Below are 16,945 nucleotides of genomic sequence, written 5' to 3'. Positions count from 1 at the left end.
ATGTCTATTTCTTGGTCGGAGATTCCTACGGATCTCTTATACTCAATCCTATCCAAGCTCTCCATCCCCGACCTCTTTCGCAGCGCCGCAGTATGCTCACATTGGTCCGCCGTAGTCGATAAGCTCCGCCACAGCCCCGGTGATCAACGTCCTCAGATACCATGGCTTGTGCCGGAAGAGCAATTCCTTATAGACGGAGATTATAACTATCAAAACAACTACAACTTCTTCAGTTTATCGGAGGGCCGCTTGTATGATATCCCAAGCCCCGCCACTCGCTTCCTCAAGACTGTCGCCGGATCTTCTCATGGCTGGCTCATAACCGTCCGCAAGGTTAGTGTGCAGCTCCTTAACCCTATCACCCAGGTGCACATCAACCTTCCTTCGACTCCCACCGTGGGCGGCCGCAATGTGGAGGCCATCAAGGCGGTGTTGTCCTCAGATCCCTCCGGAGGTGGAGATTACAGCGTCGTCTTTGTATTCTACAGTCGTTCTATGCGGAAAGAGTTTTTGTTCTCTGTTAATGCAGGAGATGAGGAGTGGAAGATGATAAACGGAGGTGATTATCACTATGACGACATAGCCTTTCACAAGGGCAAGCTCTATGCGGTGACACGGTCTGATGAACATGACGAAGTGATGATAGCGGCGTATGATCTAATCACGATGGATTCGACTCCAACATGGACGCCCGTGGTAGCTCTGCCAGACATCATTTGGGTTTTGGACGTCGTCTGGTACTTTCTCTGCACGTCTTCGGATGATCTACTGCTCACACGGATCATGACGAAAATATCAGAACGTTATATTAACAGACATGACAAAGTGGAGGTTTTGAAAGTCGATACAGAGGAAGGCGTTATCATCAAGATGAATAATTTGGGGAAGTATACTCTTTTCTTGAGCGCAACTTCTTCACTTTGCATTGATACTTCTTCATTGCCGGATTTGAGGTCGAACTACATTTATGCCTCGAATGACTTGTGTGAGATTGGCTACCATGATAACTTCGTTTACAACATGGAGGACGAAACCTTCACCTCCTTGAGTTTGCCTCCATTATCATCTCCAAGGCGGCGGCGGTCAATATTATCATCTACAAAGTTGCAACGGCCAGCCCTAGTTTGGTTTGCACCCAGTATTGCATTGCATGCTGATCCAATGTAAACTTAAAGCTTTCGTGTTTTTAGATATATTTTTTCTAATACTTGGAATTGATTTTGAAATTCTGATATTAGATATAAGAAATTATTTGTTCCGTCTTTTCTTGTTTGATTATTTTCATATCATATCTGTGTCCGAAAGCGGAAAGATAGAAACCTAGGGATGAAGTGGTTTCACTGACTGTAAATCATGCTCCGCTCTGCAAAACAAATAATATCAGTGATGAGCTAAGGAAGGGGTCCCTGGCCCTCCGATACTCGAGTCAATCACCGGAATTGTAGAAGAAGTGGAGCAACAGTAGAACTAGTGCAAAACAGTAATAACACGTGCTTTCACCGATAATGGACCCCACTTTATATAGAGCCCTGATGGGCGACGCGTACGTTTCTCGAGATTTGAGTGCATTCTTCAATATGTCCTATGAAAGGATCTGTTAGAAAAGTACCTCTGACACCATATCTTAACAGGGCATACATATCCTTGACAACACAGTAAAAGCTTCCGTAGTACGATTCGTCTATCGACCATGTCTTGTATCAGCGACACTATCTTCCAAAAGGATGTCGAGAGAAACTACAGTGATCTCATTGCTTCGACAAGCGGGAAAGCCGCTCAACCGAGACTCTGCTCTGTCTATGGCTAGGCCCCCTTGTTTAGTCGAGTAGGGTAGCCGCTCGATTGAGACTTCTTAGTTCTGTCGGCCTCAGTTGCTCTTCCCTGTAATGACTGTGTAGTAACATGCCCTCCCCCTTTTAGACAAGCTATCCGATTTCCTTTAGCATCCTGTTGCTCTGTACTGAGCGTCGGCTATCTTACATGTCTACCACCGGTCGAGCCCTGACTTACCCGACCAGCCTTTGCAATTATCTTCCTTTCGGCCCATTGACACCTAGGCGTTAACCACCTTGACTTTAACCTCCACCTTAGCAGTTCACCCTATGCCAGATGAGTCTCCCTTTATCGTCGCATCAACAATCAATTGTTGAGGAAACAAACTCTTTTGTGTCATCGTTGGATTCCAACACTATGATCGTATGAACCTGTTTCAAGAGCTGCTAGCTAGACATTGTTCTTCTTGAGGGCAAAGATGATGGTTAATTTCCATATGATATGTACGATGAACGTAGATTTCATGCCCCCGGAGCTATGGTGCAGCAGCAGAGCATTTAGATTGTCACTCAGCCTGATTAATCATTTTTTTAGATGAAATCAAAAATATATAGATGATATACTATGTCGTATATACAATGAATATAGACTTTACAGTTCTTAGATGAATGTCATATCCTCTAAACTTATGATCTGAATAACTTCATCCATTCAAAAATATTAGACTAGCTAGCAGCCAACCAAATATCATTAAAGTCTTACAATCTCACATAAACAGTTAGTCTTTATTTTTTAAGTTTTACAAACTTAAGTGCATGTTCAAGTGAAACAAAACTACATCAAATTTAAAGATAATACCCTTCTTTATTTTTGAATTTTTAATCAACTTGAATCCATTTGGCATATAAACTCAAATTGAGACAAATTAAAAGATGAATCAATTTTATATTCTTTGGCGTTTATAAAGTCATTTTATGCATTTAATTTCTAACTTTGACAATTTTGATCAAAAGTATTATATAAACTCAAATTACTTAAATTTCATAAATACAACTCCATGTAACAATTTTAACAAACACTACTAATTTATAAATTAAAACGGCTTAAACTTCACAATATTTCTTACACCATCTACAACTTTATTTTATAATTTTGGTCAACTTATGCTTATATAGCAAAACATACATAATTCAATTTCTCTAATAATGAAACACAATAAAATAAAAAATTTAGAATTTATCTAGACAAATGTTAAGTCAAACTATGGATGAAGCACTGGAGAGTCATGCTTTAAACAATCAAAACCATCAATAATAAGTTGCAATACCAAAGCTCACAAACAATCCATAGACTATGAAGAAGCAATGAAGAATGGAAATTGTTTCTTCCCAACATAAAATCAATTTTTATTTGAAGTAACTAAGTACCTTCCCCAACTCCCAACTTCAGCAACTTGCAAATTCAACCTCATGGCAGAGTGAATAACTGTGCTGTCTGCAAAGGGATTTACGAAGAAAGCCTAGCTCTCAGCTCAGATGTCACCGCATCAATCAACTCTTCAGTGTTCACATACTTTTCTCAAGTGATGCTGAGCAAACAAACACTTTAATTAGAAAACATGAAAAGAGTTGTTGCTCGAGCAGTTGTAGTAGATAGAAGCTAAGAATACCAGGATCCATGAATGAGAAGCGCTAGATCTTTTGTCATCTTCCTAGATTCAACAGTTCCTGTTGGATGTAAACATGTTATAATCTTTGTGATCATTTCAAAAGTTATGTTTCACACTTTTGAGTTTGTGCCAGATGCACAGGGTGACTTACTGTTATAGTGACTTGAGCAGATAATCTCAAACTGTCGGTTGTTGCAAGCCGATTTCCTGAGTTCTTTTCAGATGTCGTTGGTGGTTGCATGAACCGAGCAAAGTAATGAGTCGTCAAGTGCTCTGTCGAGAGTCGGCAATGAGCCCCCGTCCGAATGCAAGCAGAGTCGGTGCTTTAACACTTCTGAGAGTCGCCGACTGGATGCCTAGAGCTGCTGCACAACACCGAGTGGATGCCGAGTCCTGTAGTATGCAATCTTCTTAAAACAAATTCATCCCCTCCAACAATGCTCGGAGATTTTTATGGATGTCGATTTTCCAAAATAAAATAGTAAGACCAGGAGCTAAATTAAGCACTGGTTGTCATGGTGATCTGAGTTGATACCTAACAGTTATCACTGTACAATCGAGCAAAGAAGTACACGATAGCAAGAGAAGAAACTTACTGACCAAACAAATGTACGGTAGCAAGAACAAGAGGGAGGGATTGCTTCAAAACATATTGCACTTCTCAATTTTCTTCAATCTTTGTCCCCTGCTTTACTTGCTCCATCTACTCCCCATATACTCGTATACAGGAGAGTAGCATAAAAGAGCAAGTAAGCTTTCCAAAGCTTGCTTGACATGCCATGTTCTCTTCAACCAAGCTTTGCTGGATCAACAAGGCACGTTTGGTTTACTCAACAAGCCACATATGACTTCACACAAGTCATCAACGTGTCAACAAGGCAAGCATTGCTTACTTGTGAAGCAACCCACGTGGTAATGCCACTGGCACTTGAGTTCTCGAAAGAGACAAGTGAGAGTTCCTAGCTAATCTATATGGACACATCATGTCTCTACCCGTCCTTTATGAGCAACAGGGTTCACATAAGAATCGTTGGGTTGGTGCAATTTGGTTCTTGGATTCTCACCTCTTTTGCTCCAAATTTCAGTCATAATATCTCTCTTTTGCTGTGAGACTATCAACTCACAAGTCGCATTTCCATGCAAATTTTCTAACAACCCTCCATATGAATAGAAAAACAAGAATTTGTGATAGCCATCGACAATTAAGTCGAGTATAGGATAGGTATGTCTTACCTTTTGAACCTTCCCTTGTAACAATCTGTTTGTTCACTGTCTGATAAGTAGACGCGATATTTTTTAACTGTTCGGCCGCTGGTGTAAGCATTGTCAGATTTTACCCAGGACTCTTCCTGATATAGCTCAGGTCTCATGAGTGTGTTCCTTGGCCATGGACACGCTTAGTTCTGTGAGAAGCGCTAAGAATTATACCTCCATTACTTTTTGATGTAGCCTCACTTCTTTCTCACATAGGTAATCTCCTAAGAGTAAATGCTCTCCAATGATCATTAAAAGTGCAGCGGCTTATCCTACATCCGGTCACTATTTCCTCAGGTTATCATCCATAGTGATTGCCTAGTTAGTTGCAGTTAGGTTATCCCTTTGAAATTAGTTCATAGGATCTCCAGTCAGCATAAGTTGAGTTTCCTTTGCATTGAACGCTGGCATCAACATGTATCTCAAGTCCATTCCTTTCAAAGAGCTTGCAACTAACTCTCAAGTTAATCCTTTGGTTAGCGGCTCCACTAAATTATCCTTTGATTGTATATAGTCAATAGTGATAATCTCATTGAATGCAGTTGTCTAATGATATTATGTTTATGACGTATATGTCTAAACTTACCATTATATATATGACACAGTGCATGATCAATTACTGATTGATTATCGCAATGTATGCATATTGCTAACACAAGTTTCGATTATCGTAAAATATCTTTTAAGAATTACCGTAATCATTCAACCTCTTCACCACATTTTCTAAGAGCTATAAAATCAAATTCCATCGTGAATCTAGTTATTATGCTTTGCTTAAACGATTTTCACAAAATGACTGCACCTCCCAAAGTGAAGACATATCCACTAGCAGACTCAGGGTATTGCATATCATATATCCAATTTACATCGCTATATCCTTTGAGCATAGTAGGATATCTGATATAGTGCAGACCATATTCACGAGTATACTGTAAGGACCTTAGTACTTATGTTATTCTTGTCCAATGGTCAATAGAAGGATTACTTGTATATCTACTCAATTTACTAACTACATAGACTAAGTTTGGTAATATACAACTCATCAAGTACATCAGATTTTCAATCACTCGTAAGTACTCTATCTAAAAGATACTTTTCTTGTGATTTCTTGATAGATGTAGACTCAGATCTATCGGCATTTGTGCCAATGTATTATCATCCTTATTGAACCCCTCAAGAATCTTGTCCATATATTGGGATTGACTTAGAACAAGTCTTCTGATGCTCTAAGAATTTTTATTTCCAAAATAACATTAGCTTGGGTCATATCTTTCATGTCAAATCTTAAGTTCAATAGAGTTTTTGTGGATTTGAGTATCTTATCATTACTCCCAATGATAAGTATGTTATCTACATAAAGGCACAAGAGGATATAGTCTTGATCTATGTATTCATGAAGACATAGTTATCACACTCATTAATGTAAAATTCACATTTTTTCATAACATTATCAAAATTTTCATGTCACTACTTTGAAGCCTGCTTTAAGCCATATAATGACTTTACTAATCTACAAACCTTATTTTTCTATCCTGCTACAGAAAACCTTTCAAGTTGCTCTATGTAGATTTTCTCTTCTAAATCCCCATTTAGAAAGATTGTCTTTATATCCATTTGATATATGTCTAGATTCTATATAGCAGTGATAGCTAACAGGATTCTAATGGAAGTTATTCTAGACACCGAAAAATACATATCAAAGTAATCAAGGTCTTCAAGTTATCGGTAACCTTTAATTACCAATCTGGCCTTATACATGTCAATCGTGCCATATAATCTCATTTTCTTCTTGAAATCCCACTTGGAACCGAGTGGTTTACTTCCCGAAGGAAGATGGAATATGTTGAAAGGATAACCTTGTTATTTTTGCTTCAACACAAGTCTCACACTCGTGTTTCGAGTCAAGGTAGAATGTAAGTATGCTTTGCATGTTAATTAATCTATGCAAGACATTGTAGTTACCAAATACTATTCTATCATGCCATAAAGTGGAAGACTCAAGCATATACACAGAAGAACTTTCGACTTTATTTATCTTAGGCCGAATGATCATTACATTGAGCTTAAATAATCCATCGTATACATAGCTTCTTCCTACAAACATTCTATTTTTGGACAATATAACTCTGTCCGACTCAGAAGCGATCCAAATACTAGAATCTTTCGAATCTCCGGAATATACAACACATTGTTTAGCGTGAGTTCCTTACCTAAGGTCATCTTTAGCACCACTTTCTCTTGGCCTTTTATATCCGAGGTTGTTGAATTCCCCATAAATAATTTGTTTCCATCTTTAACTTCCTCAAAGTTATGGAATAGCTCCATATTTTAACTTACTTATTAGGTGGCACCGATATTAATCCACCATTGCCACAGATTGGAACCTATCAGGTTCACTTCAGAGACTATGGTGCAAAGGTCCATATCATGTTCTTCCACCAAGTTGGTCTTAGGTTTTTTCTTCTTTGGTTTTTTACTGTCCAAAGCCTTGTGACCCCCATGATCACAATTGTAGCATTTCCCTAAGAATTTTTTCATAGACTATCCATTGGGTTGTATCTTGGAAGATTTGGGATTCTTTTATTTCGAGCTTTGACCGTATTCGACCACGTTGACTTTTACAATAGCCTGGGAGAATAAGTTTCTCTCCGAATTCTTGTTGTCTTATCTTCAATACAAAGTCTGACGACAAGTTCCTCCAAAGTCATCTCCTTCCGCTTATGCTTCAGGTAATTCTTGAAGTTTTTCCAGTCAGAAGGTAGCTTCTTAATGGTTCATGTCACCTGGAAGGTTTCACTCAATGTCATGCCTTCTGAGTGAATTTCCTTTAAGATCACCTAAAGCGCCTGAACTTGGCTGATAACAGACTTGGAGTCAACCATTTTGTAGTCCAGGAAGCAGCTAATAATTAACTTTTTAGCCCCAACATCCTCCGATTTATAATTTTTGTCTAGGGATTCCCACGGTACTCTTGCCATTTTCTTCTCACAGTAGATAATGTATAGCGAGTGGTAAGATTGTTCAAGATGTAATTTCGACAGAGGAACAAAAACTCGTTCCATTTGTCAACTGCCATAATAGTTGTTGTGATCGTTTTAGAAGTTCTATTTCACACTTCTAAGTTTGTGCTAGATGCACAAGGTAACTTATAGTTACAGTCGTCTGAACAGATGATCTCAAGCTGTCGATTGTAACGATGTTAAAATTCTGATTAGTTTGATAATATATAAAATTAAGATGACTTGATTTAAATTTTGTCTAAACATCAAAATCTATATGGTCATATAGATTGTTTCAATAATAATAACGGTGTTAAAATTCTGATTAGTTTGATAATAAATGTTGGAAATTTCTCCACGTATTTATTGATAAAGAATAGAATATAGTTACTTATAAAAGAAACTATAGAATAAAATGGGCAAACATAATGGATAATATCATTATTTACATAACAATTAACATGTTATTTTCATATATCTTTAACGTTCAAACCTATTTTGAAGAGTGAAAAATATCAATAATATAATTGAAATGATTAATTTTTAAAAAAAAACAATAAAAATTTCACCACATTAATTTCGTCCTGATCAAATTATTTGTCTATTCTAAATGTACGCTTTTTTCATAAAAATTTACTAACAAGGTAAAAAGAAAAATTAAAATTATAAAATATCTTGCTATATATTTTTCCAACCAAAAAGGAAATAAATTTTACACAACTCAACAAGTACATAATCTTAATTTTCTAACAAAATTAAACATATGGAATTAGAAGTACAGTCCATATCAAATATAAATTTAAGCAATAATTTATTTTATGCTATTTTAAAAATAATTTATATAAATAGAATATTTCCTTATTATAAATATTATTCTACTAATAATTTGTAACGAATTAATAATATATACGTGGATATTTCCTTATTCGCATGAAAATTAATACGTATAAAAAAAATAATTCAACAAAAGACTAAGCAACACAACGGAAATAGACAAGGGAATTCCGTAGACCGCCGCCGTGCGTCACCGTCATCATCTCTCTTCTAGATGTCTACTTCTTGGTCGGAGATTCCTACGGATCTCTTATACTCACTCCTATCCAAGCTCTCCATCCCCGACCTCTTTCGCAGCGCCGCCGTATGCTCAAATTGGTCCGCCGTAGTCGATAAGCTCCGCCGCAGCCCCGGTGATCAACGTCCTCAGATACCATGGCTTGTGCCGGAAGGGCAATTCCTTATAGACGGAGATTGTAACTCTCAAAACAACTACAACTTCTTCAGCTTATCGGAGGGCCGCGTGTATGATATCCCAAGCCCCGCCACTCGCTTGCTCAAGACTGTCGCCGGATCTTCTCATGGCTGGCTCATAACCGTCCGCAAGGTTAGTGTGCAGCTCCTGAACCCTATCACCCAGGTGCACATCAACCTTCCTTCGACCCCCACCGTGGGCGGCCGGCATTTGGAGGCCGTCAAGGCGGTGCTGTCCTCAGATCCCTCCGGAGGTGGAGATTACAGCGTCGTCTTAGAATTCTACAGCTGTTCTATGCGGAAAAAATTTTTGTTCTTTGTTAATGCAGGAGATGAGAAGTGGACGATGATAACCGGAGGTGGTTATCATGACGACATAGTCTTTCACAAGGGCAAGCTCTATGCGGTGACACGGTGTGAAGAACATGCTAAAGTGATGGTAGCGGCGTATGATCTCATCAAGATGGATTCGACTCCGACTTGGACGCCGGTGGTAGCTCTGTCAGACTTCATTTGGGCTTTTGATGTCGTCTCGTACTTTCTTTGCACGTCTTCCGATGATCTACTGCTCACACGGATCATAATGAATGAACTAGAAAATTATATTAACAAATTGGAGGTTTGGAAGGTGGATACAGAGAAGTGCGTTGTCAACACAATGAACAATTTGGGAGAGTATACTCTATTCTTGAGCGCGGCTTCTTCTCTTTGCATTGATACGTCTTCGTTGCCGGATTTGAAGTCGAACTTCATTTATATCTCTATTGACTTGTATGACATTGGCATTAGTGATAACTTGATTTACAGCATGGAGGACGAAACCTTCACTTCCTTGAGTTTGCCTCCATTATCATCTCCAAGGCGGCTGCGGCGGTCAGCATTATCATCTACAAAGCTGCAGCGGCCAGTCCTAGTTTGGTTTGCACCCAGTATTGGGCTCCATGCTGATCCAATGTAAACTTAAAAGCTTTGATTTTAATTATTGTGAGATTATATAAACTCATATATGAATATTTTGAAATTATGATGTTAGATATAAGAAATTGTTTGTTCTGTCTTTTCTTGTTTTATTTTCATATCAGATACCTCTGTGAGTGTATGACTAACACAATCAATTGTTGAGGAAAGAGACTCTTTTTTGTCTCGAGGGTAAAGATGAAGGTCTCCATGAGGAAGAAATCTAAAATCAATATATGATATCTCATGTCGTATATATGTACGATGAAGGTAGATTTCATGATTCTTAGATGAAATCTAAAATCGATAGATGATACACCATGCAGAGCTATCAAACGGGTCAACCCATGGCGGGGCGGGGCGGCCCGTGGCGAGCGAATCATTTGGCGAGGCGGGGCAGGGCGGGCCGTCAACTTGGCGGTTGGAAAATTTCCAACCCAACCCAATCCAAGGCGGGTCGTGGGTTTGGTGGGCCAACCCGCGGGCCTATCAAATTTTTAAAAAAATTAAAAAAAAATAGTTCATATCTTCAATGTTTTACTTCGAAAATATTTTATCAATCAAATGTATTCATAAACAAGTATTTTAAATATAAATAGACAAAAACAAGTACTTATGTTGGGTCAAAAGTACTATTTTTATTTTAAAATTATAACAACGAAAGATAATAAACTGACATAAAATTGTGCAACGAAGAGGAATAGTAATTAGGACTCCTGGCTGTGCGTCGAGTAGTTTAGATCAGTGGTACCCTGGCTGTGTGTGCGTAAACAAATCAAATAAGAAGGTCATCTACTTTTAAGAAGGTCATCTAGTTTGGGTACACACACCAAACTCTTCATTGTGCATAATGTATGTTTCAGATTTATCCCATAAACGAATCAAATAAGAAGGTCATCTACTTTTAAGATTAGTCGACTTTGTGTGCATATATATTTCTGTAACTTTTGTCTATTACACTCAACTTCACAAGTATGGGTTTTTCCTAATTAGTATTCCTTTCAACGCAGAAGATAATGAAATGCTACAATTTAACCCTTGGTACTCTCGCAGTTACAGCATTGACTACTGAGATAAACTGCTTACATGTGTTTCTCAACCCGCGGGCCAACCCAAGCCCATCGCCAGCCGACCCGCGCGGGTCGCGGGCCTAGGCGGGTCGGCCCGCGGCGGGCTTAGGTTGATAAAATTTCAACCCAACCCGCTTAAATTATTTGGCGGGGCGGGCCAACCCGACGGGCCTAACCCAAATTGACGACTCTAACACCATGTCGTATATACAATGGTGAGGATTCCACCCCAACGATCCTACACGGTCGGTCCCACGACCATCTATGACGAGGTAAATCAGGAAGTTGTAGTTAGCTAGCACAGATGAGGATTTTTTTTCCTTGACTTTGTCGAGATTCGAACTCTGCTCTGCACTAGCCAATTCAACCTTATCCCGGGGGCAATGAATATATTCTTAGATGAATGTCATATCCTCTAAACTTATGATCTGAATAACTTCATCCATTCAAAAATATTGGACGGCAGCCAACCAAATATAATTAAAGTCTTGCAATCTCACATAAACAATTAGTCTTTATTTTTCAAGTTTTACAAACTCAAGTGCATGTTGAAATGAAACAAAACTACATCAAATTTAAAGATAATATCCTTCTTTATTTTTGAATTTTTAATCAACTTGAATCCATTTGGCATATAAATTAAACTCAAATTGAGATAAATTAAAAGATGAATCCATTTTATATTCTTTCGCGCTTATAAAGCCATTTTATGTATTTAATTTTTAATTTTGACAATTTTGATCAAAATTATTATATAAACTCAAATTACTTAAATTTCATAAATAAAACTCCATGTAACAATTTTAACAAACACTACTATTTATAAATTAAAACGTCTTAAATTTCACAATATTTCTGGCACCATCTATAGCTTTATTTTATAATTTTGGTCAACTTATGCTTATATAGCAAAACAAACATAATTTCAATTTCTCTAATAATAAAACACAATCAAATAAAATATTTAGAATTTGTTTAGACAATTCAAGTCGAACTATGGATGAAGCACTAAAGAGTCATACTTTAAACAATCAAAGCCATTGATAAGTTGCAGTACCAAATGTTGACAAACAATCCATAGACGATGAAGAAAAGATGAATGAAAAATGTTTCTTCCCGACATAAAAGTAATTTTTATTTGAAGTAACTAAGTAGTGAACCTTCCCCAACTCCCAGCTTCAGGAACTTGCAAATTCAGCTGGGCAGAGTGACTAACTGTGCGGGCCACAAAGGAATTTATGAAGAAACCCTAGCACTCCGCTTTGATGCCAATGCATCAATGAACTCCTATTTTTTGGAATGCTCCAAATTCCACTTGAGCACCCAAATCTGGATCAATATCAGCAAAAATATCTCTAAACAAGGTTCTAGCACCATGCCTAATGTGTCCGAAAAAAAAGAGCAAAGCAAACGTAGTATGACCAAAAGTGAACCAACCCCTTGGACTGCTACGAAAAATGCCATCAGATTTCAAAGTAGCCCGATCTAATTAAAAAATTTCACCTAATTGGGCACGTCTAGCATATTTTTTAACCGTCACAAGATCACTATAACTGACTCCATTGAGTTTGCCACTATAAAACTCAACAGTTACACCTACTTGTTCGACACTATACTTTGATTTTGCTCTCCTGAAAGGAACATCACCTCTCACAATTCTGCCTCGATCCACCAAAACCACCGGAAATGTTTCAAAAAAAAATAGGCATACGATGTACAAAAAGCTCGCACCCTTCTTTATCTCTAAAGACAAGGTACCCTAATCATCCAGCAGCTATTCCGTCTCCGTTATCCATTGACCCTGCTCTGAATAATCTTGCTTTTGCCGGATTATTACCAATGTAATCATAAAAAAGCTAATTTTTTGGGGAATTTTAGACCAAGCTTCTGATAAATTTAGATTTGCGTCTAGTTTGACACTAACACTTCAGTATATTTCTTGTTAAAAGTATCCTTGATCCCACTGATAATGAGTGGGACTAAATAATTCGATTGGAGTTGTTGTTAAATCATACCATGTACATAGTTCCAGTAACAATGAAAGCTGCAAAAAAAAAATAACAACGATACTACTGGAAAGTACAATTTCAATATTGCTCATACGCAATCCTTTGTATAGACGTTGAGGCAGACAGACACTAAGATGAAATAAACCTATTAATATGCCCAATGTACCCGCTGCAATATGATGAGAAACAATTCCTCCAGGAACAAAAGGGTCAAAGCCTTTCGTGCCCTATGCAGGACTTACAGGTTGTACTTTTCCATTTAGTCCATAAGGATCAGACACCATATTCCAGGACCATACAAACCTGTTACATGAAATGCGCAAAAACCAAAGCAAGCTAATCCTGAGAGAAAAAAAAATGAATTCTAAATATCTTAGGCAAATCCAATGAGGGTTTGCCCGTACATTCATCACAGAATATTTTAAGTCCGAATACACCCAATGCCAGATAGTTGTCAAGAAGCACAAACCAGGTAACACAATATATGCCCCCGCCACACCTTCGTAACTCCATTCCATAAACCAAGAATAAATGTTCCTATGGCATTCATTGTTTATTTCATTCCATAGGAAAAGTTATTCAATTCTGTGAATCAAACACCTCATTAATATTAGAGTTATTCAATTCTCTCATCAAAGTATTTGTTTATTCTAATTATATGTTTTTTTTATAAAATTCAGATTTATAGTTATCTTATTTGCAGTTTCTTTATCAAAAATCATAATAGATATGAATTTATTTTCTCTATAATTATTTTAAAAAGAATAAGAACTTATAGAAAAATCTAATACAATAGTAATTTTCATAAAAATTTACTTACAAGGTAAAAAAATTAAAATTATAAAAGATCAAGCTATATATTTTTTCCAACTAAAAGGGAAATGGATTTTACACAACTAAACAAGTATATAATCTTAATTTTCTAAAAAAAATAAACATGTGGAATTGTTCATATCAAATATAATTTAAACATGAATTTATTTTACGTTATTTTAAAACTAATTTATATAAATAGACTATTTCCTTATTATAAATATTATTGTACTAATAATTTGTAACAAATTAATAATATATATATATATATATATGGTTTTGAATTATTCACATGAATATTAATACGCGTCATGAAAAGTTAATTCAGAGAAAGACTAAGCACCAAAACGGAAATAGTTAAATAGTAAATATCAAAATTGAATTTATTTATTTTGAACTAATTTTGAGCCAAAATTATTTATATTTTTAGCTTTAAATGAAATCCAAATATCACACATATTTTTCAAATTCTACAAATAGTAAATGCATATATATTTTTTCCAACTTAAAAAACTAATCTTACTTTTCTAATTAAAAAAATAATTTATTTTATGCTATTTTAAAAATAATTTATATAAATAGAATATTTCCTTATTTATAAATATTAATAAGATAGATATCGATTTTGACTTATTCATATGAATATTAAAATTGTGAAAAATAATTCAGAAAAATTAAAGACTAGCTAAGCATCGAAACGGAAATAGCCCGCACGACGTCCCTTAAAAAGGGATCCAATTCAATTCGCTTGTTGCCATTTCCGTAGCCCCCCGCCGTCGCCGTCGTGCTTCACCACCACCGTCTCTTCTTAGATGTCTACTTCTTGGTCGGAGATTCCTACAGATCTCTTGTACTTAATCTTATCCAAGCTCCCGATCCACGACCTTTTTCGCTCCGCCGCCGTATGCACACATTGGTCTGCCGTGGTCGATAAGGTCCGCCGCAGCCCCGGCGATCAACGTCCTCAGATCCCATGGCTTGTGCCGGAAGAGCAATTCCTCATAAACGGAAAATCTAACAATCGAAACAACTACAACTTCTTCAGCTTAGCGGAGGGCCGCGTGTATGATATCCCAAGCCCTTCTCGCATCCTCAAGAATGTCGTCGGATCTTCCCATGGTTGGCTCATAACCGTCGGCAAGGCTAGTGTGCAGCTCCTGAACCCTATCACCCGCGTGCATATCAACCTTCCTAAGTTCCCCACCGTGGACGGCCGGAATTTGGAGGCCGTCAAGGCGGTGTTGTCCTCAGATCCCTCCAGCGGTGGAGATTACTTCGTCGCCTTTGTATTCGACTGCCCTTCTACGGAGGAAGACTTTTTGTTCCTTCTTAATGCAGAAGATAAGAAGTGGAAGATGATAACTATAGGTGATTATGATTATGACGATGACTATGACTATGACTATGAATATGACGACATAGCCTTTCACGAGGGCAAGCTCTATGCGGTGTTAGTATCGGTAGAACTTGGCGAAGTGATCGTAGCGGCGTATGATCTCATCATGCCGGATTCGACTCCGACATGGACGCCGGTGGTAGCTCTGCCAGACATTGATGTCACCTTCTACTTTCTTTGCACGTCTTCCGAAGATCTACTGCTCACACGGGCCGTGACGAATGGACCTGTAGAAAATTATATTAACAAATTGGAGGTTTGGAAGGTGGATACAGAGAAGTGCGTTGTCAACACAATGAACAATTTGGGAGAGTATACTCTATTCTTGAGCGCGGCTTCTTCTCTTTGCATTGATACGTCTTCGTTGCCGGATTTGAAGTCGAACTCCATTTATATCTCTATTGACTTGTATGACATTGGCATTAGTGATAACTTGGTTTACAGCATGGAGGACGAAACCTTCACCTCCTTGAGTTTGCCGCCATTATCTTCTCGAAAGCGACGGCGGTTCTGCAAGTATTTGGGCGGGCGGTGGAAAGACATTCCACGTTATTACTTTTTACCACGCACTGAAAAGCGAGTGCGGCCCATCCTACTTTGGTTTACACCCAGTATTGCATTGCATGCTGATCCAATGGAAACTTAAAGGTTTCATTTTATATATATATATATATTTTTTAATTCATCGTTGGATTCCAAAACTAAGATCATGAAGAACAATGCATGATATGTGATAGTCACTATTCTAAATGTTAGTAATCGTCTGTGATTTATCTCCTTCATATTAGTCCTGGGACAGGTTAGCGAGGGCACTGGAGGTAAGTGTATTCGTCTTTTTGCCATCATTAGAACAATGAATGAAGATTATACTATTCTTCTCGAGGAAAAATTACACTGTTCAAATATGAAGGTCTAGATATGATATGTCATGTCGTATATATAATGAATGAAGATTTCAGGGTTCTTAAATGAAATCTTAAATATGTCGAGTCTAATATAAATGAACGTAGATTTTATGGTTGAATGCAATATATGTAGAAATTAATAGATAGAGGAGAGAAATAATATAAGACTTTTTGATGATTTTATTATTAAAATCAATAGACTTATTTATATAAGTTGTTTAAAATAATAATAGAAATATTAAATAAGACATACAATCATAATTATAGAAATATAATAGACCTGAAAATATTATTTTTTCCTATTTGATTCATGTCGTTCTTTATTGTGATACCAAATATAATAAATCTCAATTAATTGAAATCAATTAGAGATTATTTCCATGATTGTCATTACCCCCGATAAACTCAACGGGAGTGCCTGAACATTGAGTTTGAGTGCTGACTTGGTGAAACGTTGTCTAAATAATGGTTTGGTAAATATATCAACAATTTGATCTTCCGTAGAGATGTAAGAAACCAAAAGTAGTCGAGTCGTCACACGCTCGCGAACAAAATGAAAAATAATCTCCACATGCTTGGTACGAGCATGAAAAACAAGATTTGTTGCAAGATAAGTTGCTCCAATATTATCACACCATATTTTAGGCGTAGCAGTTGGGAAAAAGTGTAATTCCGAAATAAGAGATTGTAGCCAAATAATTTCTGATGTTGCGTTAGCGATATCTTTATATTTAGCTTCAGTACTTGAGCGAGAGACTGTAGGTTGCTTCTTTGAAAGCCAGGAAACAAGATTTTTCCCAAGAAATATAGCGTATCCACTAGTAGAACGTCTATCTTCGGGAGATCCAGCCC

General features: G+C 37.2%; 3 protein-coding genes and 1 pseudogene across 3 annotated transcripts; 3 read left to right on the top strand and 1 right to left on the bottom strand.

Moving 5' to 3' along the window:
• Positions 1–1,167, top strand: LOC121986496 (F-box protein At2g05970-like). Its single transcript, XM_042540463.1, has one exon. The coding sequence runs from the start codon at positions 1–3 to the stop codon at positions 1,165–1,167; it is 1,167 nt and encodes a 388-aa protein (XP_042396397.1).
• A 7,576-nt stretch (positions 1,168–8,743) lies between these two features.
• Positions 8,744–9,901, top strand: LOC121986495 (F-box/kelch-repeat protein At1g57790-like). Its single transcript, XM_042540462.1, has one exon. The coding sequence runs from the start codon at positions 8,744–8,746 to the stop codon at positions 9,899–9,901; it is 1,158 nt and encodes a 385-aa protein (XP_042396396.1).
• A 2,345-nt stretch (positions 9,902–12,246) lies between these two features.
• On the bottom strand, positions 12,247–13,497 carry LOC121986494 (annotated as a pseudogene).
• Positions 13,498–14,604: 1,107 nt separating this feature from the next.
• On the top strand, positions 14,605–15,834 carry LOC121986493 (F-box protein At2g05970-like). Its single transcript, XM_042540461.1, has one exon. It carries the CDS (start codon positions 14,605–14,607, stop codon positions 15,832–15,834), a length of 1,230 nt encoding a protein of 409 aa, XP_042396395.1.
• The last annotated feature ends 1,111 nt before the right edge of the window (positions 15,835–16,945 follow it).

This window comes from Zingiber officinale, chromosome 5B, assembly GCF_018446385.1.
Source record: "Zingiber officinale cultivar Zhangliang chromosome 5B, Zo_v1.1, whole genome shotgun sequence".
In the NCBI taxonomy this organism is placed as follows: Eukaryota; Viridiplantae; Streptophyta; class Magnoliopsida; order Zingiberales; family Zingiberaceae; genus Zingiber; species Zingiber officinale.
The sequence above is the reverse complement of the archived record's forward strand: the minus strand, read 5'-3'. Positions and strand labels throughout refer to the sequence as shown.